At 53.1% G+C, this 26,590-nt stretch overlaps 2 protein-coding genes across 7 annotated transcripts in view; one reads left to right on the top strand and one right to left on the bottom strand.

The window, feature by feature from the left end:
- Nucleotides 1-3,292, top strand: part of FMNL3 (formin like 3) — a 53,797-nt gene extending 50,505 nt beyond the window's left edge. For 4 of the 6 annotated variants that reach the window (XM_049625413.1, XM_049625412.1, XM_049625410.1 and 1 more), the window contains 5 exons: nucleotides 233-334; nucleotides 655-747; nucleotides 1,034-1,157; nucleotides 1,289-1,405; nucleotides 2,111-2,193. In XM_049625413.1, coding sequence (XP_049481370.1) covers nucleotides 233-334; nucleotides 655-747; nucleotides 1,034-1,157; nucleotides 1,289-1,380 — 411 coding nt within the window. In that variant the 3' untranslated portion in view covers nucleotides 1,381-1,405; nucleotides 2,111-2,193. Of the gene's footprint in view, nucleotides 1-232; nucleotides 335-654; nucleotides 748-1,033; nucleotides 1,158-1,288; nucleotides 1,406-2,110 lie in introns of all 6 variants that reach the window. The other 2 variants (XM_049625415.1, XM_049625411.1) reach the window with 1 other exon arrangement.
- Nucleotides 3,293-3,382: 90 nt separating this feature from the next.
- Nucleotides 3,383-17,946, bottom strand: PRPF40B (pre-mRNA processing factor 40 homolog B). Its single transcript, XM_049625417.1, has 25 exons — nucleotides 17,717-17,946; nucleotides 16,785-16,928; nucleotides 16,408-16,473; nucleotides 15,701-15,728; nucleotides 15,454-15,472; nucleotides 15,200-15,317; nucleotides 14,792-14,912; nucleotides 14,685-14,709; nucleotides 14,282-14,464; nucleotides 13,917-14,046; nucleotides 13,770-13,834; nucleotides 13,090-13,254; nucleotides 12,880-12,988; nucleotides 12,351-12,501; nucleotides 11,582-11,715; nucleotides 10,789-10,903; nucleotides 10,549-10,640; nucleotides 6,020-6,136; nucleotides 5,654-5,791; nucleotides 5,350-5,445; nucleotides 5,008-5,094; nucleotides 4,613-4,790; nucleotides 4,289-4,350; nucleotides 4,032-4,175; nucleotides 3,383-3,931 (listed from the first exon to the last, which is right to left on the bottom strand). The coding sequence occupies exons 1-25, from the start codon at nucleotides 17,732-17,734 to the stop codon at nucleotides 3,839-3,841; spliced, it is 2,598 nt and encodes an 865-aa protein (XP_049481374.1). The 5' UTR covers nucleotides 17,735-17,946; the 3' UTR covers nucleotides 3,383-3,838.
- Between the last annotated feature and the right edge of the window lie 8,644 nt (nucleotides 17,947-26,590).

The following is a 26,590-nucleotide window of genomic DNA, read 5'->3' as shown; positions in this document are numbered from 1 at the left end:
GTGGTGGAGAAGAGGCATGGCAGAGGCCGGGGTGCGGGGGCAGACAGCTGCCCCCGGGGACATATTCTAAGGAGCTTTGGGAGCCCTGAGTTCTCTTCCATCCCACAGGGCTGGGGGATGCTGGTTTTCCTCCTTTGGCCCTGAGCACTGCTTTCTGTGAGCCTCCTGTCCCCAGCGGGGAGCCGGGCTTCTCCTCTGCCAGCCTGATCCCTTCTGTCCACCCCTTCCCCAGGAGGCCTACAATGCAGTTGTGCGCTACTTCGGTGAGAGTCCCAAGACCACACCCCCTTCTGTATTCTTCCCGGTATTTGTCCGATTCATTCGTTCTTACAAGGTGAGCGGAAGAAAGGCTTTTAAAAAGGAGTTTGGCTGCAAGAAAACTGGTAGGGGGAGGGAAGGCTGGGATCCAAGTCCTCGGAGTCCTGGGAGGGAGCGATGGAAGCTGGCCACAGGCCTCTCAGCTGTGAACGGGTGGGCAGGGTGGGGGCCCAGGCCCTTCCTGTCATTGTTCAGGGCAGGAAGTGCCCCTCCAGAGGGTGGCCACCTGGGGTTGCTGGCCCCACTGCCACCCATTCTCCACCCTCAGTGTCAGCCCCTCCCCTCACAGCCTGTGTGAGCCTCACCACCACCCCCCCAACCCCCCATGGTTCTTAGGAAGCAGAACAAGAGAACGAAGCTAGAAAGAAGCAGGAGGAGGTAATGCGGGAGAAGCAGCTGGCTCAGGAAGCCAAGAAACTGGATGCCAAGGTGGGTGGGACCAAGAGCTGGGGCCTGGAGAGCAGAGCAAAGGATTAGGAGGGGGTGGGGAGAGAGTTTGAGAGGTGGAAAACTGGAGCCCAGAGACCACCCAGAGGGTGTGAGGCTGGAGTCCGAAGGGATGGGGAGAGGGGCTCTGGGAGGGATTCCTAGGCAATGATGAGGAGGGGGCTGCTGTACCCAAATCAAGGGCATCTTCAGACTGCATCTAGGGGCAAGAATCAGCCCCATGGTAGGTTGGTGATGACTCCCTTCCCCTTCAAATGCTTGGCCCTAGACCCCCTCCCAGCGGAACAAGTGGCAACAGCAGGAGCTAATTGCAGAGTTGAGGAGGCGCCAGGCCAAAGAGCATCGGCCTGTTTACGAAGGGAAGGACGGTACCATTGAAGACATCATTACAGGTGGGGCCCTTGTCCTTCCCTTGGGTCTGGCCACTAGGCCCAGCTCCCAAACTCCAACCCTACCCTTTTGGGCCCTCCTCCCATCCCATCCCCATGAGGCCTGACCACTGTGTCTCTTTCCTGGGCCGCAGTGCTGAAGAGTGTCCCTTTCACGGCCCGTACTGCCAAGCGGGGCTCACGCTTCTTCTGCGATGCAGCCCACCATGATGAGTCAAACTGTTAACCCCCAAGGCTGGGGCCCTTGACAGGTACTGGGCACCGCAGCTGTCCCCTCTGCATGCCCACCTCCCAGGACTCCTGCTGGGCCCACAGGCACCTCCTCCCCTGCATGACTTGGAACCATCCTCTGGCAGCCTCGTGGTGATGGGGGCACATACTTCTCTACTTGCATGCCCCATGCTCTGAGAACCATGGCTTATCCCTTGCATGTGCCCTCAGGGAAGTATTCTCTCCCCGACTAATGCTGTCCTGGCTTCTACTAAGACCCAAGGGGCAGGGAGTTTCCAGAGCAGGCAGGACCAGGCCACCACCTCTCATTGCTGAGGCTCCATTCCTGGGCCCTGGTATCCTTTGTGACCTGTGCCTCTCCATCCCCATCATAAAAGCTCTGGCAGTAGCTTCTGCCCAGGGCGTATCAGATGTCCCTTGATCTGTTCCCCGATATTTGGTCTACCTGGGGTCTCTCCCCAGCTTCTGGCTATTGTTGAGTCTACTTTGTTTCTACCACTGCCTAGTGGCCTCTAGTCACCCCCACCTGGTCCTCTGAAAATGCAGAGCCCCAGCAGTGTCTCTGACTATCCTCTCTACCCTCCTTTAAGCTTCTCCCTCATCGGCCTCATAGCTGGCTCTTCTTTGGCCCTGCCTGTGGGGCTGCTCCTGAAGGGACTGTTCCTACAGACGGCGGGCCTGGCCCAGCCTCCCTGCCTGTTCACAGGCCTTCATTTTCCCCACAGGCCTCCACCGCCAGCCCATTGTCGTTCGCCACCAAGCCAGGAATGCCGCACCACCCAACGGCCCCCCTCGGGCTCCAGGCCCCCACTAAGGCCCTCTTGGTGGCAGAAGCACTTCAACTCCCAGAGTCCTGCAAGTCCAACCCGTGGACCTGGAGCCCTGGAATTGGCTGAGGGTGCAGCAGAGAGCTATGCTGCTTTCAACCCAGCGATTACCCCAGCGCTCAGAGCTGCGCGTGCCTGATGTCAGTGTGGGCACTGGGCCTGACACTCCCCTGGTGCCTCTAGTACTGCACTTTGCCCCCAGGGTCTTCTTTTCCTAAAAGGTCACCAATGGTCAGCTCAGGGCTGGGAAAAATCATTTCCAGCCTTAGCCTATACAGGGGCCCGTAGGCCCTCTGTCACTAGGCCAGAGGGACAAAAGGAGAAAGCGACTATTCCTTCTGTTTTTCCCCTTCCATTTTGCAGCTCTGTGGTCAGCTGTGGTCTGGAAGTATCCAGACTTAGGGAGCTCCGGTACCCTTCCAGTCACAGATCATATTTTACCAGGAGCAAGGCCCACCTAAGCCTGGGCCCCACCCAGCTGTGCCCCGGTGATAAGGGTAGAGGAGAGATGCCATGCCACACTTACTGCCCTTGACCCTTTCCACTCTAGGCTGACTCTGTTCTTGTCGAGGTGGGCAGAAGGGTAGAGGTTTTCCCAGCCCCAACCCCAGGATAGCTAGAGAAAGGGTGTGATATCAGCATCCTCACTTCCTTTCCACAGCAAGGGTTTTGGTTTTTTTTTGTTTTTTGGTTTGTTTTTTTTGTTTTTTGTTTTTCTGGCAGGGGACAGGGGACATGGTGGTCTTAGCTATTTTCTCAGTCTCCTGCCAGTTTCTTCTCAGCCCCTGGAGGGGAATACAGGGAGCCACTTCTTTTTGTACATGTACCACCTCCCTTCTCCCGTGTACATAAATCCCAGACCTTCTTTCTCAACAAAGGCTTGAAGCACCAGGCCTGACTCTGTCTCCTTTTTCTGAGTGTGGGGGACTAGGGTGGCCATTTGGCCTGACCTGAACCGTGGAGACAGAAAGGAGGCTGCATGGAGATGCCCCCTGCTTGGGGGAGGTGAGGGCAAAAGCTTGGGGAAGGGGAACCGGGCTGGGTGGGCTCCAACCACACAAAGGGAGGCTGGCCTGTCATGGGACACTAGTGCTCTCTGCTGGCCACACGTGCACCTGCCCAGTACCCAGCCTACCCAGCAATATATGGAAAAGATAAAAGAGCCACTGGCCATGTTATAAATATTATTTAAAAAACAAAAACAAAACAAAACAAAACACACATACACTGGGTCCCGGGGCTGAAGGAAGGAGTGGTAGAGCACGAGGGCCCGGGCAGGCAGAAGCAGGTACTGGTGCTAGAGGGTAAGGACCCCACCTGTCACCAACCTGTCATTCTTCCCTAGAGGCTCCTTCTCACATTTCTCTACTGGCACCACCCACCCCACACGGCATACCAATCTCTGGTCTGGGGCTGAGGGCAAGGACTGCACTAGTTGCCCGGGAAGTGGAGGACCCTTAAACACCACAAGCAACCTTGGGAGGTGCCAACAATGGTGTGTTGGGGGTGGGGTTACTTGAGGAAGAGTGGACACAGACCAGACTAAGAAAGGAGTCTAGTGCAGATGGTGAGGGTGACCTAGGATCCACAGCCTCACACAGACCCGAGGCACAGCAGCTCGTCGGGTCACTGGTGGTCATCCAGCTGCTGCAGGAGTGTCCGCCGCCGTCTTTCCAGCTCACCCTCGCTCAGCTCACTTTCCGACGTGTCCCAGCCCGTCTAGTGGAGCAAAGGCACAGCTCACCCACAGCCTCCCCCGAGGGCCACGGAGGTCTGGAGAGAGTGCTGACTGGGTTGGGGTCAGGTGCCTGTCTCTCACCTTCTCCTTCTTGATTCCAAAACCTGGGGAGCGGTTGGGGAGTTCTGCCCGCCGGAGCTCCCTGTCCTTGTCCTGTTCTGGTTCTTTCTCATCACTCTCCTTGCCAGCTTTCTCCTCAGGGTCTGTCTCGCTCTCAGGACTGTTCTGTAAGAGCCCAGAGTCCGCCTGCTCAGTTCCTGTGAAGGACAGCCCGGGAGGCGGCTGAAGAGCTCTCTCAACATGGCAGGGCCCTGGGTTGAAGTCCCTTCTCTACGCACCGACTTGTGTCTTCTCTTCTTAGTTTTCTTTTTTGGTTTCTTGGCTTTCCGAAGGCCATGATCTGGAGACAGAAAATGCCCAGTAAGTCTCACAGGAGGAGGGAGGGCTCATCCATTTCTCTGCCATAGACCTCATTCTTTAGACAGGGAGCTATCTGAGGAAGTCTCTCAGTCCAGTTTTCCTTCCTTCTCCCAGTTCCTGCCTGGGCAGGGATGGGACATTCTTCCTACTCGGTCCACTCCACCTCCAACCTCAGGGCACTGGCTGGGCTCCTCAGGGGCCTTCTCTCATCTGAGTCAACTCTCCAGCTCTCAACTGCTTACCTGATCCAAGGAGAAGGCGAGAAGATGGGGAACCCCGTCCTCCAAGGGCAGCACCCCCACTTTCAACCGAATCAAGTGAGGAAGAGGGCTCAGAGCCTGACTCCGAGGGGTTCCGCCTTCTCCGTTTGGGGGGTCGGAGAGACGGCGGGGGCAACTCCTCCTCTTCTGACTCAGAACCCTGGGCAGATCAGCAGATACATGTCAGGGCACAGGTTCTCTGGCCTCCAGAAGCCCTCAAGTCTAGGAACTGGGGACAGAGAGGCGGATCCAGGGCCAAAGGAATTTTCAAATCTCACTCGAGGGGGAGGTGATGTAGGGAAAAAACAAGAAACATGGTTCCTATTTCCGTAAGACAGTCCAGCCTCCCTCCACATCCCTTCGGCCCACCAACTCACTGATGGCGAATGGGAACGCTTTCGATGGTGCTTCTTGCCCTTTCTGCCATGTTTTCGGCCTTTGGTGTGGAGGTGCTGGCATTCAGTCTGGTAGAGGCAGAAGGAGCGGTGAAGGCGGCACCAGGGTTAGCCCCAGGAAGGACCCTGCACCCTAAAATCTGATTTTGCCTCCTCCTCTCAGGCTAGGGCCTCAGGCTTCTCCAGGACACTGTCAGACCTCCCCTGGTTGTTCAGGGAAAGGAAAGCCCCAGGGGAAGGAGGAGGCCACTGGAGTCTCTGTTGAGCTGGACTGGGTGTTCATAAGCCTTGGACAGGGGCAGGGGGCCAGAAGCTCTGCCTCACCTCCAGTACCTGCAGGAACTCCCGGAAGAGCCGGATCCGCTCCGACTCCAGGGTGATCTGCTCAAAGGCTGAGTCGCACACAAAGCGCTCACGGACCTTGAACAGGAGAGCACTGCTGATCAGACCAGCCCAGGCACGGCACGGACACCGCCATGAGCACAGGGCAGGGCTGGGGCAGAGGAAGGAAGGGAGCCGAAGCTGGCCGCGAGCTGTGCTATGACTGGGGTGGGCCCCCAGTGGTGGAGAAGCACCGCTGCCCTCAGGACTGAGGGGGTGGTGTTTGGTGCCAGGCTACAGCCCTGACCTCTTCCCAGGCAGTGCCCAGCTCCAGAGCAGGCACGGCCTGCCTCAGCATGCTTCGGAAGGCAGCTTCCCTGCGCCGCATCCTTCGCGCCTCCTCCTTCTCCCGCTCTCTCTCCCGTGCCTCTGCTTTCTCCAGCAGCTGAGGGCAGAAAGGACGTAGAACTGGGTCACCCAGGAGGGTGGGTGCCCAGGCCCCACTCAAGCACACCATAGGTCGAGGGAAGCTGGGGTCTGAGCTCCTGTTGCCATCCCCTGAACAGGGGGTACGGTCACACGGGGGCAGTGAATGAGAAGGAATGGAACGAGACAAAGGGATGAGTTTGAGAATGGAGCCCTGGCTACAGCCCCGCCCTGCCCGGCCCCTCACACTATTGAAGGTCAGCTTGATGTTGCCTGCGTCCAGCGCAGCAGCCCTCTTGTCAAAGCTTATGACGTGGGCGAAGTCCTCAAAGGCTGTGTTCACCTCCACGCAGAAGCCCCGGTCCTGTGGGCACAGTGGCACATGAAGCAGGGGCCAGCACGGGCCTGAAGCCTGAAGCTGGCCTCCAGGGCTGGCAGAGGGTCAGACTACAGAATGCTCTAGAAGTCCCCCAGCCTCCAGAAGAGACCCGCAGGACTCAGATGCACTTCTGAAACCAAGCTGTCCAAGTCCTCACCATCTGATGATTAAGCCTCCCATGCCTACCCTTGGTTTGGATGTCCCAGGGAGCTGGACAGGGGCGGGGGGAGGGGTGGGCGTTGGGTCACATGGGGAGGGGGAACAGGGTGTGTGTGTGCCATGTCTGCTGACTGATGCCTGGGTTTCTCACAATTAATTCTTTGTTCCTTGGGCCTAAGGCCAGGCCCCAGGGGGGGCCCTCCGGCCGCTCAGTAACTTCCTTGCACTCTCAGTCAACACCTGCTGGCCCCATCCTCTGGCTCAGTTCTGGAGTGCTTACTATGTGCCAGGTACCATTCACTTCGCATACGTTATCGCTTTTAATCCTCAGTATCGAAATTTAAGCATAGGTCCTGGCCTCCTAATTTTATGTGGAAGGAGAAACCAAGGTTTAGAGAAACTAGAGCGCTTGTCCACGGTCTCACAGCTAGTATGTGGCTGACAGAGAACTCCACCCCAAGTCCTTCTGACACCAAAGCCCACAGATTAAAGCACCACACCCACACAGACCCCTCAGTCCATGTGGGAAAGAGAGGCCATCGGGTGTGCGTCTCCAGAACACTACTAAAAATACCTTCCCTTCTTGAAGCACCCTGGGCCAGGCTCAGGGCTTCACATCTCTGCCTCCCAACACCTTAATAAAGCAGAAGCTTAGGAAAGTTATCTCACTTGGCCCATGTCAACCTGATGAAAAGCGGAGCCACTGGAGTTGGAGTCGGCTGGGGCACCAGCCCAGTTCCCTCCCCTTCCTTCCACACCGCACTCACTTGCTCTGGCTTTTGTGTCCATGCACAGCACGCTTTTCTTTTCTCTAAGTTCTTATTTGAATTCCAGTTAGTTCACATGCAGTGTTGTATGCGTTTTCAGGTGTACAGTATAGAGAGCATGCTCTTGTTTATTCCGAGAGCACTTCCTCAACCCATGCTCCAGCCCTTCTTAAACACACCAGTCTCTCTCTCAGGGAAATGAAAGCTCCGATCTCACCTCTCCACTGGCTCCTTCCATCAAGCTCATACCTCGCTTAACCGGGAACATCCTGTCCACCCTGCTCTCCCCTTCCTCAAGCTAACAACCTCTGCTTCTTTCTCTTTGACTCAAAATCTTTAAACGCAGCACGAAAGGAAACGAATACACAGTTATTGGGCCTACTATAAGCAAGACACTTACAAATACTACCACTTCTCACAACTGTGCACAGAAATTATCTCTATTTTGCCGATGAAGAAACTGAGGCTCAGACATTCTATAACTTGCAGAGATCTCAACCACTAAACAGGCAGGAGTCACCTGACCCTAAGGTCTGTGCCGTACCTACTACTCTACCCTCTTCACAGACACTACTTTCCTAAATGTGCTCATGTCCTCCTCATAGCCAACTCCAAGGGCCCCTTCTCAGTCCTCATTTGACTGATCAGTCCTTGCACCTCTGCTGCTCACTTCAACACTGTCCTCCTGTCTCTGACCTCTTTTAGTGCCTCTCTTGCATGTGGTGTTCCCCTGAGAATAGCATTTAGTCTTTTCAATCTACACCGTCTCTAGCAATCTCAACCCCTACCTCCCTCCTGATTTCAGACCTGTAACTGACCGGATATTTTATAGAAACTTCAAATTAAGCAGATCCCAAGAGGGTTCATTTCCTGTGAGCTACCCCCCCCTCCCCACCCCTACTCCCATGGATGTCCCAGGCCCAGATCTTCTGGCTTCCAGCTGTTCCAAGTCCAAGGCTCTTTGCATTATCCTATTGGGTGAGAGGTGCCCTCCCAGTCTGCAGGGCTGGTGGATGGCCATAGAGACTCCTGGGCTCCTCAGCCTTCCATAGGCAGGAGCTCAAAAAGGGGCAACAGAAAGAGGAACTATCTAAAGCAGCTTCTTTCTCAGGAGATGTGGCCAGACAGGACTCAGCGAGGACTGGATTCCTACAGGCCTGTCAGCAAAGGCCAGCCACTCCGTGGCTAAAATGTAAGCATCCAATAAAATTTAGCTCTCCTGAGATTAAATATTTATACTTTACATGATAATCCTATTTAAAATACAGTATTTGCTTTATTCCTCCCTGCCCCAGGTTACTTTTGAGACTAATTCCCCAAATGGAATTTCTATTTTCTCCAGCCTCTCTCTGTCCATCCTACTTCTGAGTGACTTTAACCTACTGATTTTAAACTTCCTTTTTTTTCAACAGCAGAAACATTTTTTTCAACAAAAATCTTACGTAGAACCCCAATATATAAAAGAGAAGCTGCTGTACTTAGAAACAGTAGGAGCATAAAGTCCCTCCCCTCACTCAGCTCCCCTTCCCTGTCCCAAGGTGCCCCCAAGGAAACTCAGGGGGTCTCAGAAACACAGCTGGAGCACTACAGCTCTCCCTCATCTGTTTTCCCTGTGGAGCTCTAGCTTGTCTCCCACCTAGATTACCTCCGGACTGGTCTCCCTGCCACCTCCTGCACCTCTAACCCCGCCTCCAGAGTCCCATGCTGCTCTAACCTTTCTACCAAAGGGCTCCAACAGCAGGGGAGAGAAGGCTGGGGTGGGCCAGAAGAGGATGGCTCGAGCTCAAGATGTGTTTAAACCACTTGCCACTAGGACTTTCAGTGTCCCAAAGCTTCAAATACTATCTCATCACCATCAATCCCTAAGGACACAAGCACTGAGTCTGAGAGGTACTACTCTACACTCACCCAGTGGCTCTTCCGGGACATCATCTGACCCTGGCTCCCTGTAACTTATAAGATAAAAATCCAAATTTCTTATTTTAGCATTCAAGGCATTTTATACATAGGGCTCTACTTCCAAACTGGGGTGTGTGGTTCCAGAGAAACAGAGGAAGCCACGAGACCATATGGTATGTCTTACCTAATGGTAAGTAACTTTAAAACATTAAGTTTATATTAAAGAGAGATATAACGTGGCATTAAGATGCAACACCTGAATCTGTAAAGCAAAACGCCGGATTTCAAAGAAATGTGTGTGCAGTGGGACATTCCTAGCTTTGGTCTCAGACCCTTTTCACCCCAGGTACCAAGTTATTCCCCTTGGTAATTAGGTGTATGTTGGTGGAAAACTCCCCCATTTTTTAGATGAGGAAACTGAGGCCAAGGAAGGTTAAACGCCTGCTGCAGGTCACACAACTAACAAGTGGTTAAGCTAGACTTGTGCCCCAAGTAGTCTGTCTCCACGGTGCTGCTCCTAACTGCCGGGCATACTGCCTCCCCAGTGCATTTGCATGTTCTTGACTTCCACAAAGAAATATGCTTTCCTTAGGTTTTCTCCTTCTGAAACAAAAGGCTCTCTTATAGTGTCTCTATCACTTCTCTACCTTTGATGGACACAGACATTGAGAACCCTCTCTCCAGTGTCAGACAAGCAATGTGCATGCACAGCAGTAAATGGCAGCTGAACTCGCTGCCACGCCAGGGAGGTGATAGGGAGTGACGACGATAAGGATGACATGCATGGCGTCCCAGCCTGGGTCCACTGAATGCCTTGCAAAACCAGCCAGTGCTGCCAGATAATCCACATTTTGTTTTTTTGAGAGAGAGCGCGTGAGCTGGGGGCCGAGGGGCAGAGGGAGAGAGAATCTTAAGCAGGCTCCACACTCAGTGCACAGCCGATGCAGGGCTCAATCCCACAACCCTAGGATCGTGACCTCGGCCGAAATCAAGAGTCGGATGCTTAACTGAGACCCCCAGGTGCCCCAATAATCCATATTTTTAAAAGAACTGAAGACTCAGATTTTTATGTGCAACCTCCCAGTTTTAAAATATTAGCAACAAATTTGAAAGTTTTCTAAAATACTGTACAGGCCAGAAGGAACACATCTGTGAGCTACCAGTTTATGATCAGCTATGCCATGGCCTAACGTGCCGTGGCCTCTCCACTCCCTTGCCTCTGCTCCTGTAATATCCTATGCCCAGGACCTCCATCCTTCTCCACCTACTTGTTCTTAAAGGTATAGTTCAAATGTCAATTCTTTGGGTTCCTGTCTCTGTAATAGTGCTTGCCCCTCTGTGTAATAGGTGTCATGTCTATCTTCTATGAGATAGGAAGGCCATGAGCTCCTTCTAGATAGAAATTGTACCTTACTTATTTCTGTGTCCTCAATGCACAGTAAGGGATCATAGTAGATATCTGCTGAACTGAGCTGCAATGCTCCTACAAAACAGGACTTATCAGGAAGTCCTGTCCAGAGAGTGTGCCCTGCACCCAGCTTGCATCCACCCACAACCCCAGGCCTCCCTCACCTTAAGAATGTCCTTAATGATCTTCTTCTCATCATGGAATCGTGCCTTCAACTCCTCCACATAGAACTTGAACAAGTCCAGAGGGGTGGAGCCTGCGGGGGAGGGAGGGAGGGGGGCCTGGCGGGCGGCAGCTTCCCAAGGCCTGGGGGTGGGGTCGAGGACAGGACGAGGGAGTGGGGGTGCAGACAGGCTGGCAGGGCAGGAAGCCAGGCTAGAGAAGGGGGAGCCTGGCTGCCTTACCCGGCTGGCCCAGCATGTTGGCAAAGCGGACATCAGTGCTGACCGCTGGGTACAGCTCCATCCAGGTGGACATGGAGTGCAGCTGCCCTGTCTCATGCAGCTCATCCAGGAAGGTCTGAGCAGAGAGAGGCCAGTTACAGGGAGAGTGAGACAGGGAGAGTGAGACAGGGAGAGAGGCAGAGCCAAAGACGCGAGGAAGAGAGGAGATGGTAGGGAGAGGTAGGAACAATCCAGATTGAGGAAATGCAGGCAAAGGAGGCAGAGATGAGGAGATACAGATGGAGAGGCAGACAGCAATGCAAATGCAGAGAATGTAAATACAGACAGGAATGAACTAAAACTTGAGCAGAAGCTGGGCTAGAAGGCAGAGAAATAGAAACTTGTCTGGAGAATGTTCTTCCTATAGTTTTTGCTTTCAGCTTCCCAAAGTGATACATCTCAGTAACCCGCCACCACCACCGCCACCTCCAAGCTGGGGGACAAGCTAGCTATGCCTATCTGGCTCCCTACCAAAAGGAAATGAACTTGGCTGAGCTGCCAAGCTGTGCCTTTAGGGTGCTCTCTGCTGGCAGTTTCTGGGTGGTGCATACATCTAGTCTCCCTAGAGGAGCAAGGCCCAGAGTTGAGGGGACACAGCAGGAGCAGAACTGCAGGCACAGAGAGGCCTCGTGGAGGTGGGACAGGACGAGACACAGATGAAACAGTGGGCCTAGCTGAGAGGAGGCAGGGCATGGGCAAAGAGGTTATGGTCCAGGGCAGAGCAGAGTTCCAATCTAGTGGGCAACAAAGATACCTGGAAGGCCTCCCGGTTCTTGCGTTGCTGACGCCGCTCCCGAAGGCGGGCCCGCTCCCGCTCTTCCTCCTCCTCCCTCTCCAAAGCTCGGATGTGCTCCTCAAAGCAGATCAGTGCATCTTCCTTGTCCATGTCTAAGTGCAGGGCGGGGGGAGGCTCAGCCTGTACCGCACTAGTGGGACACCCTCACAGACCCCAGCACCCCCAGGGTTCAAGGATGCTGCCTTGGTAGATGCCAGGGTCACCCAGGGTGGTGGGCAAGAGGGCCAGAGGGCTATGTGGGAGAGCTGCTGGAATGGTGGTTCTGGGGGAGGGTTCATTCATGTAGAAGAAAAAAAGTAGCATGTATTCAGCTCTTGTGAATTCAGTTACTGGAAGTAATCATATGAAACTAGTAATCTCAGGATCTGAGGTTTTCTAGAACTGGGAATCAGTCAGACTCTGATGCAAGTTCAGAAGATAAATTTCTGATATTACCAGTGATTACAGGCCAACAACAGCTCACTGTAACACACGTGACCAGTTAAGACCCACAGTGCCATGACAATTTAAGACCATATTCACATGAGTTATAAAAATCATCATCTCCTGGTCTTCTGACACTTATCCTAGAGCTCTTCCTCCAAGGACATACAATGTCTAGGTCAACAGTGGACACCAGAGGGGAGGAGGGAGTGACCCAGCATTCTCCATCTCCAGTCTGGAGAGTGGGGTCCCAGGTCTGTGAGGAAAGGGGAAGGGACAGGCAGGAACGGAGACCCGGGCTTACTCTGCAGCTGGTGGTCCTGAGCAAAGCTGGGGTTATCCATGAGGTACTGCTGGGCCTGGGACCATGTGGTTTGGAAGTTGACACTACTCATCCCATCCAGGATGCTCTTCAGGGCCTGGATGTTGCGGCGCCGGAGCTGCTTGGCCTGTTCCTGGGGAGCCACAGTGTCAGGGTCAGGGTAAGGTAGGATAGGTCGGAGCTACTCAAGTGGGCCTGGACAGAGGAGCATTCGGGGAAGGCAGGTAGCTAGGGAACCTAGGAGGGCCAGACTCCAGACTTTTCATGCTCCCAGAAAGGGGAAGGGGCACAGGTTACAGACCAACCCCTCATAGATGCTTTCTTGCCCTCCCATACCCAGGCTATAGGCCCAGACCAGAAACAGGGAGATGTGCAAGTGCCATACCAGCTTCTGAGTAAGGAGCTGGGACCCTGGGACAGTGGAGAAATGAATGGCCAGGGTCCATAAGGATGCAAAGACATGAACAATCTAAAGTGAGACAGGCTAATGGATCCAGCCAGTGACTGTTACCTTCTCCTTCTTGGCCAGGAAGAAGAGGACATCATCATAAACCTCTTTTCGATCCCTCTCAGGGACCACAGCCCATACCTCCAGCTCCCCAAAGGTCTGTTCTGCCCGCCTGTGGAGTATATGGCCCATGGGTAGGTAAGCAGGGAACAGAGACCCTGGGCCCGCATGTTCTCAGGGTTCCCAGGCCCCACCCCAGCCAGGCCCCCTGACCGGTAGCGGGTGGTAGAGGTCATGCGTTCGTGCTGCTCCAGGAAATGCTGCAAGGTCTGCTTGGCCTCCTTGGCCCTTAGCCGGGCCTCTTCCTTCTCCTCCTTCTCCCGCTGAGCCTTGTAGGCATTGAATGCCTGCTTTTTCTCACTCAGTTTGGGCAAGGCACTGGGGTGGAAGAGGGTGGGAGCGGGATGGGGATAGGGGAGTCAGCCTGAACCACCCTGCACAGCCACCAAGCAGGGTCATGGCAGACAGATCTGAGTGAGGGGTCCATGCATGGGCACAGCAGGCTGCAAGGAGGCAAAATGGGTCTCTGGGATGAGGGGAGGGGTGGGAGGCAGTCAGGGGAAGACTGGGCTCCAAGACACCACTAACACTGGGCCCTTTTGCTCAAGGTGCAGTCAGGCCTCCACCCTTTCCAGCCCCCTCACCCCAATTAATTCAGTTCCAATCAATTCAATTCAACAAGCATTTATTGAATATCTCATATCAGATACCTTTCCCCTCCTCCTCCAGGAGGCCCTCCAGCTTCTTTTCCCTACACCCTTGCCCTTCTATCGCTCTCCTGACTCAGGCCCCCTTGGGGCCTGAGTATTGAGCTGGGCTTCTCAGGGAGGCCCTAGCCCAGCTGCTCTCACAAACATGGTCTGGAGGGCCTGGCTCCCTCTGCCCAGGCCTACCTGTAACGGGGGTCGGTGACCACCATCTTCATGGCCTGTTCCCACGAGGCGTTGGAGGGGACAGCCTAGAATGGAGCAGGCAGGGGTCACGGGGCCTGCCCACCTCCAGCCCCCTCCAGGCCTACCCTGGGAGCCCCACCCCCGCACCTTGTCCCTCAGCAGCTCCTTGAAGGCCTGCTTTGCTTTCTCCCGGTTGCTCCAACTGAGGCCAGACCTCTCTGGTTCTGGCTTTGATTCCTCTTCCTCCTGCTGCGGTGGCTGATGCTGTCCAGCAGCACTGGGGGGCAAAGGGGACTCAGCCACAGCCATCTCCCAGTCCCCACAGTTTCAGTGCCCTATGCAATCAGCAGCATACCACCCTCTCCTGGCTCCCCAGAGCAGCCCTTTTCTGCCCTTCAGAGGCCAAGCCCAGATCTTCACACCCTTCCCAAGAGACCTGGCAGAGTTCAAGGGTTGAACTAGGTTGGGAGCTCGAGGCCAGTATCTGGAATGTCTCAGGGGGCAGCCCTCACCTGCTGGGGCCCTCCTCCGGCTGCTGCAGAAACCCTTGCTCCACAGGCTGGGCAGCCTCTGACATATCGCAATCTTCACTGCCACCTGGCTCAGGCTCTAGAAGGCCCAGAGGCATAGGGGTGGGGCCGGGCGGCACAGGTGGGGGCTCAGGCTGGGGCTGAGGTGGCTGCGGCTGCTGCTTCCTACAGATGAGCCAGAAGGGCAGTGTCCACAAGTAGAGCAGAGACAGGGAGAGTCGGACCAGCTGGTCTCTATCCTGCGAAGGACTGGGGCCAGAGCAGACCACTCCACAAGGAGACTGACAGCTGGCTCTTCCACAGAGCAGGGACCATGGAGAGAGGGTTCACTCCCACCCCTCGGGTGGCCCCCAAATTTGGATGGATAGGTGGGCAAGTCACTCACCCTGCAGCCTCTTGTTTGACTAGAGCTGCAATGGGAAAAGATAACGTGGTCACAGGGTGGCAAGTGCCACCCCCCAGAACCACAGCCCAGGCCCACCCCCTCCTCACCCTCCAGGTCATCCAGATCCTTGGGCCGGGTCCAGCGAGACTCCTTACTCTGGTTGTTATAGTAGTAAGGTTTGCCCGTGTCTGACTTGTACTCTTTCCAGGGACACTGAGACAGCAGCAACTGCAAGAGGATGGGCAGAGGACATCAGTGGACTGGGCATGCCCTCTAGCCACAATTGGGGGAGCTAAGGGGATCCAGTGAATAGAGAACGTAGGAGTTTTTAGTTACCACCTGGCCTGGCACAACATGGGGGAAGGTAGATTTCCTGAGATCCTAGGGAGGTTGGGGGGTGGTTAGGGATCTTGGGATCAGAGGAACCATGTGCATGGTTAAAGACTCAGGGGAAGCCAAGAACTTGGAGGGGTCAGGGAAGCTGAAAGGAAGGGCCAGAAAGCCCCGCTCAGGACCTCTGCCTTGGACTTGAGCACGCTGGGCTTCTCCCACACGGACTGCTTGTCGTCAGCATTGTAGTAGTAGATGCGCCCATCAGGGGCCACATGCTCACTCCACAGGGCCCTCGGGGGGGGGGGGGGGCACAGAATGGTGGTCAAGGCTCCTTTCCCAAAGCTCCTCCTCCTCACCCCAAAGATTTAACCATCAGCCCCCCAACTTTCAGCCTTTCAACCCAGAGACCCCTGAGCTGGAAGAACTCACCGGAGGGCCTGTCCCAGCCACAGCAGCTAGAAAAGAAGCCAAAGGAAACATTAAGTCCTTGCTCCAATCCCCATCTTATCCCACCTATTCCTCCCTTACTCCATCCCCAATAAATATCCCCTGGTCCCATCAACATCCCAGGCCCCCTGGCATCCCAACAGGCATGATCCAGGGTGGGCTCTAGTCCATGTTCCCCTCTCCCCTGTACCCCCCAACCTCCGAGCCTGGGGTGAGCAGACCCCCAGAAGACTCACAGCTGGCTGTGTCCGCACCCGGAGCCGTCTGCCGAAGAAAGAGGAGGGGGAAGGGTTGGGGCCAAGCCCAGTGGCCCCCAGGACCCAGGCCATGGGGGATGAAGAAGCAGGCCAGGCCAGGATCCATATGTCCTGCTCCCAGGGACCTCTGCTCCCTAATAGGCATCCCCCACCCTCTGGGGCCGTGGCTCTAGGACCCTAAGGGGAACTGCATAGCAGCTCTGTTGTCTTCCTCAGGTGACAGTATTTTGTTGAGTCAACCTCTGAGACCCCTCTTCCATAGTGGATGCCAAATGCCACATCCTACCCAGACTCTACTATACTGAGCAATGGCACAAGAAGGTACGGTGAGATCCCCAGGTGCCGTTTCTTCCTTCAGAGACAAAGAAGATGTGAAGAGGGGACTGTATTCGAGTGTCCACAGTGCTAGCTCTGCGACAGTAGTGTCAGCCATGAATGTGTTCCTTAAGGAAGCTGGGCACGGCGAGAAGTAACAAGAGAGAATGTACATGCCGCTGGGGATGAGCGAGAAACTAGAAGAGCAGAGTACATGGCTGGAGAGGAGGACTTGAGTGTGGGGAGTGCTGCCAGGACCAGGGTGGATCCGATGAGAAGAGGGAAAGAATGGAGGCCATATCCCTGTACTTCAAATCAGACCCACAGGGCTGCAGTGCAGAGCCTGCTTCCTGCTGGTCCCCAGTGCTTACCGCTGCGGTGACAGGCACCGCTGGCATCAGCATTCCTGGCATCATGGGAGGTACCATTCCTGGTATCTAGGGATACAAAGAAGACAAAAACTAGCTACCAAGGTGAGGGCAGGCACAGGCTAGGCAGGCTCCTGAGAGATCCCATTTGGGGCCATGACCTTCACATGGGCACTCCCTCAGACAATCCCCGGCTTCTGGGCTCTCGGCCTAGCCGAGGAGTGTTCTCCAGTCATTCAGCAGACAAATCCTCATGGGCCTAGCCAAAGCTCCCTCTCTTTTCCCCTTACTTTCTGAAGTCCAGATGCCCACTCTAACCCCTACCCCCAGCTAGGCTCACAGGTTTTCTGAGGCACTGGTGAGGAGAGAGGATTGATTACCTGTGTGAGTGGTGGTGGAGCCCCCATTGGTGGAAGCATTGGGGGCATGATGCCAGGTGGCATTGGGGGGATGGCTGGTGGTCTCTGACTCATGGGAGGTAGTCCCATCGGAGGAAAGGGTGGGGGGATTCCTGGAGGGGGCATCTGAAAATGAGGAAAGGAATGGATACTGAGCAGAGAAGGCACTGCATTGACCTATCAGGGAATATCGACTTGTCTCCCACCCTTCTTGACCCTTCACCCCAGCTCTGAGGCAATTTCAAGGCTTTAGTTTGAGAAGCACAAAGCATGAAACTGCCTGCTCCTCACCACTGAGAAAGACTGATAACTGGGGGGGAGGGGGAGAGGGTCTTCTGGGTCTAACAAGCAAGCACACAACTTCTTCAGAGGTAGGGAAGGGAGAGGGAAAAGGGAAGTGTAACTGCCGCCAGACCGTGGCTGGAAGGCTCCACCTCCTCGCCAATTCTCCCCAAAGAGGCCTCTCAGAGTAAGGGCCACAAGGCAGGACTCCAGGTATCCAAATCCCCCAGTCCCCTGCCTCCCATCCCTTTTTCTCCAACTCTGTGTCCACCAGCCGCTATTTCAGTCTGCCTTCTGTGGCGTATTGAAAGAACAGAGATAAGGAGTAGTGAAAGAGAAAGGCAGCCCTGCCACGCCCTCACACTAACAGGGTCTTTTCCCTTCCACTTCTCCTACCCCAGCCCCACTGCATCCCAAGGACAAAAAGACAAAGGGGGAGCTGTCAGCTTTATGGACTGGATGCTTAACAGCAGCTCATCCCACCCCAATGCCCAAGCAACACCACCCCTTTACCAAGGGCAGCAGAGGGGACATTACACAAAACCGTGCTGGCGAGGCAGCAGCGCTAGGGACTGGGGAGCTGGGGGATGCAGGCTGGAAAAGCCAAGCCCAGGGAAAGACATGAAACTTACGAAGGGTGGTGGCATCATGGGGGGCCCCGGTGGGAAGGGGGCAGGCGCTGCTGGGGGCCGGGGACCAGAATCGGGAACCGACTGTTGAGGGAGAGAAAAGTCATAGGACCCAGGATGGGCAAAGAGATGGGCTTTTGCAGAAGGGAAGCAGAGCGGTGAGGATGAAAAAGGAGCACAAAGTTCAGAGAAAGGGTCTCCTGGCCCAGTTTCCTGCCCATGCCCAGCTCTGAGCCCTGGCTAGGTCTACTCTCTTCCACCAGCCAAGAGCCAGCAGGCCATGCCCCTTCAATAGTCATCTTTAGGGGCACCTGGGTGGCTCAGTCAGTTAAGCATCGGACTTCAGCTCAGGTCATGATCTCACAGCTCGTGAGTTCAAGCCCCGCATCAGACTCTGTGCTGACAGCTCAGAGCCTGGAGCCTGCTTCAGGTTCTGTGTCTCCCTCTCTCTCTGCCCCTCCCCTGCTCATGCTCTGTCTCTCAAAAATAAATAAACGTTAAAAAAAAACTTTTAAAAAAAGTCATCTTTATTTTGCCAAAGCCACAGAAAAGATGGAGGCAGCTGTACCGCAGGCACAGACTAGCTCTTCCCAAGGCTTTTCATCCATTCTCCCGTCTGTGGGCAAAGGCTGAGCCTCCCTCAAACCTTCAGCAGAGGCCTCTCATTCCCAAAGTATCCCGGGAGGAAGTGACCTCTTTTCCCATTCCCCTACCTGAATTCACCGTTAGATTCAAACCCAAAGCCCTGTGAACAGTCACTATGCCTTCAAAGCACTAGCCTCCTCTCTTCACTGCCAGCCTCCCACAACTGGCCTCATCCTTAGTCACTCACTCACTCTGAGACCTCCCACTCCCAATCACCCCCTCCTCTTTAGCTCTACTCCCCCTCCCCTATAGATCCCAAACCCATCTCCCTGTGGCTGATACTCTGAACAGCCTAGGTCTCCCTGTCCTACACCTACCGGCTGCCACATCCCATCCTTCAGTGGTTGGCTTAAATATCACTTGCTCTAAAAAGACTTCCTGACTATTTAAAGCAGATCCCTTCCAATTTATTCTGATTCCCTTCTAAGTTTCTTGGTGCATATAACAGTTTTGTAATTATTATTATTATCCCCTTACTAAAGTATAATAACATTCCATGAGAACAGGGATCATGTCTGACTTGTTGAAAGCTGGACTCCTCATACCTGATAGTGTCTGGCACATAATGGGTACTCAATAAATATTGAATGAATGTAAGAACAAATGAAGGAACAAACACCCCTAATTCTAAAAATTCATTCTGTAAATATAGCCCCACGTGGCCAAAATTACGTATGTATGTTTCCATTCCATATTATTCGTAAAAACAGACTGGAATCAGCCCAAATATCCATCACTAGGTAACTATGAAATTATACGCAAACATACAATGGAATACTATATAGTCATAAAAAATGAAGATGCTCATTGTCTTGATAGGAGCAATCTCTAAATACGTTAATAAGTGGGAAAAAAAAAAGCAAAGTACAGCAAAGTTGGATCATTTGTATGAAAACTGGAGAGAAAAGGTGACATACAAGAAATCAGTAGAAGGGGGACAGAAGTGGGAAGGGAAATTTCTCACTGTATGTATACCCTTTGTAACCATGTAATTATACCCCCTATTCAAATATATATATATATATATATATTTTTTTTTTTCCCCCCCAAGCGAACTGAGGCTTGGAGATGCAGCCAACAGCCCTGCCCTTCCTCCTTTTTGCTTGAAGGTTAGAAGGTGTCAGGAGGAAGGAGTTCTATGGAAAGGTGGTAGCTGGCTGAAGAGGAGACACCTCACTGCTGCCCAATTTCCCTACTTACCCAATGACCCCTATGCCAAGAAGGCTCAGCATTTAAAGATGCTTTTTAATCTCTACCTCTAGCAATATCTGTCCTTCCTTTTTCCACTCATCTTGTCCTAAGGAGAGAAGGGCATAAGCCAAACTATTCCAACTTGAATCACCTCTTTCAGTGTTCACCTACTCTGGCCCTGTATTCAGACCTGCTCCTGCTCGCGACTGTCCTTAGCGTGAAAAATCAGAAACTAATCAATATGGGAGGAAATCCATTTCTCTGTGCCACACTTGCCCTGGGAGGTCTGACCTCCCAGACGCTGCATAACCATCTTTGGGCCCTCTTAGGCTCGAGTTGCCCATCTGAGATTGGCACCACCAACCATACAGTTGTCTAAGATAGAAACCAGTGAGTCATTCTCCACACCTCCCTCTGCCTTGTCACTATGTCATGGAGTCCTGCTAATTGTGCCTCATACACATTTCTTGAATCCATCCACTTTTCTCCATTTCCTCCTCCACCCTACCACCCCTTTTGTTCATCCAACCTCCTGTAGTAGTCTCCTCACATCCGCTCCAATCAGCAGCCATAACAAGCTCATCAAAATGCACCTCAGACCATGCTACTCCCTGCTTAAAATTCTTTGACGGCTCTCACTGTTCTCAGGGTGGAGACCAAAACCCCTACCCAAGGCCTGGAAGGCTGTGGGAGGTTTGCTGTGCCAGCCTCATCCACGCTGAGCTCCTGGGTTTGTGCTCCATCTGGCCACCCTCACCTCCTCTCAGTTCTCCCATGTCAGGCATGCATCTTTGCCAGGCACAACTTCCTGCCAACCCCATACACCTAGCCTACAGGTCTCACATCTGTCAATCACCACCTCCTCAGGAAAGGCTCCCTCCCAACCCAGTGGACCAGGCTAGTCAGAGCCCTCTTTTGCATGTTCATGTACCATGTACCCTCCCCCTTTAGCAATTACCCACTGGAATTTTACAGTTTTTTGCACAATGCTGATTGTAGGATTATTTTAGGTGGCACTAATAAAATCCAAATGCTGACACTTAAATTATGATACTTCATCGATTTTAAGAAGTTATCTGTGGGGTGCCTGGGTGCCTCAGTCAGTTAAGGGTCCGACTCTTGATTTTGGCTCAGGTCATGATCTCATGGCAGGAGATCAAGCCCCATGTTGGATTCGGCACTGGGTGTGGAGCCCGCTTAAGGTTAAGACTCTCTCTCTCTCTCCCTCTCACTTTCTCTTTGCCCCTCCCATACACAGGCACACATGTAGTCTCTCAAAAAAAAAAAAAAATTAATAAAAAAGATGTATTTTGACAAGAAATGTTAAAATGTGAGTCTTAGAATCAATGAAATTATCTGCTGCCTCCACTAGACCTTAAACTTTAAGGGGCAGGGACTTTGCCTGTTTTTGCTCACTCTGATATCCTATCCCCACTGTATTTTCCTCACTGTCCCTGGCTGGCACACAGTAGGTGTTTATGTTTGTTGACTTAATGACTGAATGGTCTTGGCAGGTCCCACAAAACACAGCCACTGGTAAGGCATGGTAGTTACTCAGGAACACAGAATGGCAGATCTGGAGGGTCTTCTGGCAACCACCCAAGGTAGTCTCCTTTCTCAGATGAGAAAACTAAGGGGAATTATCAGTCCCATATCCCGCCTGTCAGGGACAGAGCCAGGACTGGATCCAACCTGCCCTCCAGTCCTATCTTCCGGGCATAGCCCTTGCCACAGGAAACAGGTCTGGTTTTTTCACTCTAGCATATTCCCCACTCCCCCTGTGGTTAAATCAGCAAGGATCCAACGTTTCCTTGAGGACTAGTCATGACTCCCTATTGCTCACCCCACAGAATCCTACCTAACATTCAAAGCCTTTCAACAACGCTCTTCCACTCTTCTTGGTTCAGCCTGACTCCATGGCTGCCCTCCTCTCTGCACAGCAATTGTTAGGTTACGCCATGTGTTCCTCTTATTCCACAGTCTCTGTTCAAGATGATCCAATCTTCACCCCCTTCAGATTACCTTTATGATTATCCTCCACACATATACACACTCCTACCTACTTGCGTCCCCTCAGGATAAATGCTGCACTACTTGGCACCAATGACCTGCTACTCTGTGGACGTTTGCTGGGTGTTTCCCACGGGACTGCCCATCTCCCTATTCAGGAGATTTCTCTATATTCAGGGATTATGTTTTCTCCTTTTAAGCCTCCTCTTGAGTGTCTAGTCAGGGCCCTGCATACAAAGTACTGTGATCAAATGCAGGCTCATCCTTCACCTTATTAGATTTTTGCATACTGGAATATCCTAAACAGGCAAATGTGTGCATGTGTGTGCATATGCTCAGGTACATTTGTATAAATTCTCTGGGTAAAGGCAGCCTGTGATGAGAGGGACAGAGGCTGGCAGAGGCTGTCTATATGGCTGGGGAAAGGGAACTGGAATAAAATACTAGCATGGGAAAATCTAAATAATAGAAAAATGAACTGTATATGACCATCTTTAACTTGGTATATGTGCTGCCGAAGCGAGCACTGACCATCTTTAACTTGGAATGGAGACCCCTGGCCGGGATCCAGATACTGGACTGTTTTGGACAGTTCCCGCAGAGGACAGAGCAATGGAATGAACATAAATTACCATGGAAATTCCAAAGCCCTCCCTTTCTTCAGCTTCCCCTGTGCAATGTGTACACTTCCCTTCCTGAAACACCCCTGCCCCTATCTCACTCAGTGCCTGTACAACTTTGGGTCTTATTACACTTTGGGGTGAGACTCTGAAGTAACTCGTGTGAGAGAGGGATATAGGAAATGGGGCTAAAAGAGATCAAGATCCTGTGTCTTCCTGGAACAAAAACAGATTTGTGGGCTGGAGAGATATGATGAAGAGACAATTGATCATCTGATCATCATATGTTCACCTGGGCCAGTGGAATCACCCCCCCCCTCCAAGGTGCAATCAATTCTCAGACTTCACATCTAAGGGGCATCTCAGAACTAAAGATTCAGAAGAAAGAATAAAAAGAGAAAAGAGCAAGAATGGAGAGACAGAAGGAAGAGCATGGAAAGAGGGATTAATATCATCTAACAACTAATATTTATTGAGTGCTTATTACGAGCCAGATACCATGCCAAATACTCATTTAATCCTTGCAACCATCTAAGAGGTTATTATTATCCCCATTTTATAAATAAAGAAACTGAGGTTCAGAGAGATTAAGTAACTTGACCGAGGTTCTAAGAGATTAAGTGGCAGAGGCAGGTTTGGAATCCAAGCAGTCTGACCCCAAAGCCTGCACTTTGAACTACTCCACCGAGCTGCCTCCCAGCAAGGATGGTGGTGCCACAGCTATTTCTTACAAACGGATTCTCCTGTTTTCTTTTCACCCCAGTTCACACACAATCCTGAAGGTTGGCCTGGTCTCACTCCCTAACGGGATTTGTGTTGGAAAACGAAAGCTGGAAGGCACACCTCTCAGAAAGGGTAGCTATCATCAAAAAGAAAAATGCCATGGAGGCTGAGACCAGCTGACTACCCCGCAGTCTACCTGCCTCAGATGCCCCAAACAGCACGGGCCCCTCCCTGTTTTCAAGACCATCCTAGTCCCCCCTCCTCTATACCAGCCTTAGCATTCCTTCTCCCCAAAGAGACTGGCTGTCTCACTAGAAAACACCTTCCACTGCTTCTCTCTGATCTGCCATCCCCTCAGGATGAAGACCTCATTCTGGTCTTCATTTTCTTGGGTTAGGTCTCAACCTCCTCAGTGACTTCCAGAGTTCTTCCGTCTCTCCAATAGGATTCCAGAGGCGCTGCCTAGCCTGCTCCAGCCCTGCACGCTTTGTGCCTACCATCCCCCCACATCCCAGGGGATTTTCTGCAGCCCCAGCTTAAGGCCTCGCCTCCATCTTCAGCCTTCTTTCCCTTGCTTCCCCACATCCTAGAACCCGTTCTCCTGAACTCTTTCCTCAAGAACCACCCCATTTTGAAGCTGGAAAAGATCTGGGGTATCATTCTCATGCATTTTCCTTGTTTCTTTTTTAAAAACCGATGGGAAATCTGAGGCCCAAAGAAAGGTAGTGACTTGCCCAAGGTCACACAGAGTTGTTACACAGTTTGTTGATGGCAGAGTCAGGGTTGGGACCAAGGGTCCTCTGCTTTCTCGTTTCTTGGACTATCCAGCACTGGATGGGGGCGGAAGCCTCTCTTTCCTCAGGAGACAATGCCCCCTCCTCACCTCAGGAGACAATGAGGGGGAAACGAAAGAGAGGGGGGTCTCCAAGTGGTCTTACGGGGTATCCTGGCCTCCAGAGGAAACAAGCACTGGGTCTGGGGAGGGGCGTGTTGCACGCCAAATATCCCAGGAGGGGAAAGTGTGGCCCCAGCTTTCCCCTTATTCCTCGGTTCCCACATTCCCACCCCCTCTCCGACTTTTCTCCAGAAACCCACCCTTCACTTCTTCCCTTCCCCCTCCTCACCCAGTACCGCAACTCACGTTTCACTCAACCCCCCTCTCCCCTCACCCCGCCATCCTCCATCATGGCCTCCCCGCCCCTTCTCCCCCAAATCCCTACTCCCCTCCCCCTCCCGGGCTCCCTTTCCTAACCCCTCATGCCCCTCGCCCTCCCCCGGGGTCCCGGGTACCCCCGGCGGCCTCCCCGCCCCCCCGGCCCTGGCCCGAGCCGCCGGGGGCGCTGTGGGACCGCCCCGGGCCCCTCCACCCCCGCGCGGGGACGTTACCATGCCAGGGCCTCCGAGCAGCTGGGCCGGCTCGGCCCACCCGCCAGTAAAAGCCGCTCTGATTGGTCGGGCCGCAGCCGGGAAGGCGGGGCCAATGGGGGGTCGCACCCCTTGGTGGCCGGGGCTCCGGTCGCGCCCGCGGACCAGCCGGCCCTGCACCGGCCCGGAGCGCCTGGCCCGGCCCCGCCCCCGGCGCGGAGAGCCTGGCCCCGCCCCCGCGCCGCCAGGTCCGGGGCCGCCCACGAGGGGCGGGGCGCGGGGCGCGCCTGCTCCGGGCTGTGACTGGCGGCTCCAGCCGCCCAAGTTCGGCTGCTCCGGAGGCCAGAGCGCGCGTCCCGGGCCAGCTCCGCGCGCGCCGGCAACTCTCCTGCCTTCTTGCCCTTCCCGCCCGGCCGCCTCCAGACCTGGGCGCGTCGCTTCCCGGCGTTAGCCGTTCGGCTGGCGCGTCCGTCCCTTACGGGCGCTCGGAGCGGCTGGATCCCGTGCGCTCGCTCCCAGGACCGGGGGGCTGGACCGACGTATTCATTCTGACTGTAGGGGTATCTTTGCACCTCACAAAAAAGTTTTTTTTATTCGTTGAGTACTTGTGTTTAGCACTTTTAAATTCATTCGTTGGGTAAGTATTTGTTGAGCATCTGATATGTGCCAGGAATTGTTCTGGACACTGGGCAAATGGCAGTTTAAAAAAAAAAAAGCAAACAGATCCGCTGAAATTCCTGCCCTCGTACGTGCTTCTCACGTGAGCCTGAACTTTTAAAGATTTGGTTCCCACCGAGCGATGAAAGGAGAGGGGGGGCAATCATCTATAGGCGTTAAAGATGTGAGCTAAATACTGTGTTGCCCACGCGCATAAGGGAATTACAACCCAAAGCTATTTAGTGAATATGCTGAAGGTCTCAGGGCTACTAACTGACAGGGCTCCTGCCCGAAAGGGAGATGCACCTTCTCTCCAAAGCCTCGATAGAGATGCTTCCATTTTCCTTTATTTGTCAACACTTTGCTGAACCTGTGCTCTGTACTTGGTACTGTGCTAGGTGCTGGTGATTCAAAGCTCTGAGCCGGGTCCCTGCTTGCAAGGGGCTTAGAGTCTACCGGGGAGAGGTAGAAACACTACCAACAGGAAGCAGAATTCCTAAATTAAAGGAGACAAAAGGGAGGAAAGGAAGAAGGATTCATGGCGGGGGAGGGGGGGCATTGTAGAGAGGAACTTCATTGGGGGCCTAGTCCTGTGGTTTTCAAACTTTATTACTAAGACCTCTGTGCATAGCAGAAGTGGTCAGAGTTTCCATAAACTTATCAATCACGTTTTATTTTATTTTTTTTTCTTTTTTAAAATTAGGTATTTCTTAGAATACGTAGGCATCTATTTTAAAGGATCAAATAATTGTATGAGATTTGTTCATAAAAACCGCAGAGCCCTGCCTCCATCGTCTCTCTCTGCCCGGAGGCAGCCATTTTTAGCTCTTTTAAGCTGTTTCTTTTGTCATTACCTTCATTACCCTGGCCCTCCTTCAGCTGCATCCCTCCCAGGGTGAGGAGTCCAAGGGGACATGCCTATCCAAAGCCCACTTACCCCCTTATAGGCCATATTCTGAATATCTGGAACCCTGGATTTCCCTGCACAGCTTACTTCCTTGCTGATGATGTAGGCATCCCTAGTCCTGAAGGGTAGCCAAGGGTCAGTTACTTGAGCAAGAAGCAAGAGAGGCATGAGCACAAGCTGAGGTCTCCACGGGATCCCGTGTGAGGCTCTCTCAATGTAGGACAGAGGCAAGGGCAGAGGAAAAGAGTGAGGCAAGAGCTAGGGGCTGGGGGCTGCTGTTTTTTAGACTAGAACTCTGAAAATTCCAAAAATTCTAATTTAGAACATGTCTTTCCAGGTCCTTATGAAAGTACATTGGTAAAGTTAGGCATTAAAAAAAAATTGTTTTAATGTTTATTTACTTTTTGGGAGAGAGAGAGCGTGAGCACGAGCTGGGGGCGGGGGGGCGGTGCAGAGAGAGGGAGACACAGAATCTGAAGCAGGCTCTAGGCTCTGAGCTGTCAGCACAGAGCTTGATGCAGGGCTCGAACCCAGAAACCGTGAGATCATGACCTGAGCCGAAGTTGAACATTTAACTGACTGAGCCACCCAGGTGCCCCCTAGAAGGTATTTTATTTAACAGTTTGTTAGCTTAATATGTAACATTAAAATATTTGAGTAATTTTCCCATTTGTACTCTTGTTCCAGCTCCCGCAAATAATAGAGGCAGATTGGAGGATTTAACTTTTTTCCTTCAGATCTCCTCCCCTGCCCACTGAT

Source organism: Panthera uncia, chromosome B4 (assembly GCF_023721935.1).
Source record: "Panthera uncia isolate 11264 chromosome B4, Puncia_PCG_1.0, whole genome shotgun sequence".
Taxonomy (NCBI): domain Eukaryota; kingdom Metazoa; phylum Chordata; class Mammalia; order Carnivora; family Felidae; genus Panthera; species Panthera uncia.
The sequence above is the reverse complement of the archived record's forward strand: the minus strand, read 5'-3'. Positions and strand labels throughout refer to the sequence as shown.

What these genes read in the sequence shown, in the direction of transcription:
- PRPF40B (XM_049625417.1), bottom strand. An exon ending in ACCTCTACCACCCGCTACCG is followed by an intron (nt 12,989 to 13,089) that starts GTCAGGGGGCCT and finishes TATACTCCACAG; the next exon opens with GCGGGCAGAACAGACCTTTG. An exon ending in AGAAGAGAAGACACAAGTCG is followed by an intron (nt 4,176 to 4,288) that starts GTGCGTAGAGAA and finishes GGGCTCTTACAG; the next exon opens with AACAGTCCTGAGAGCGAGAC.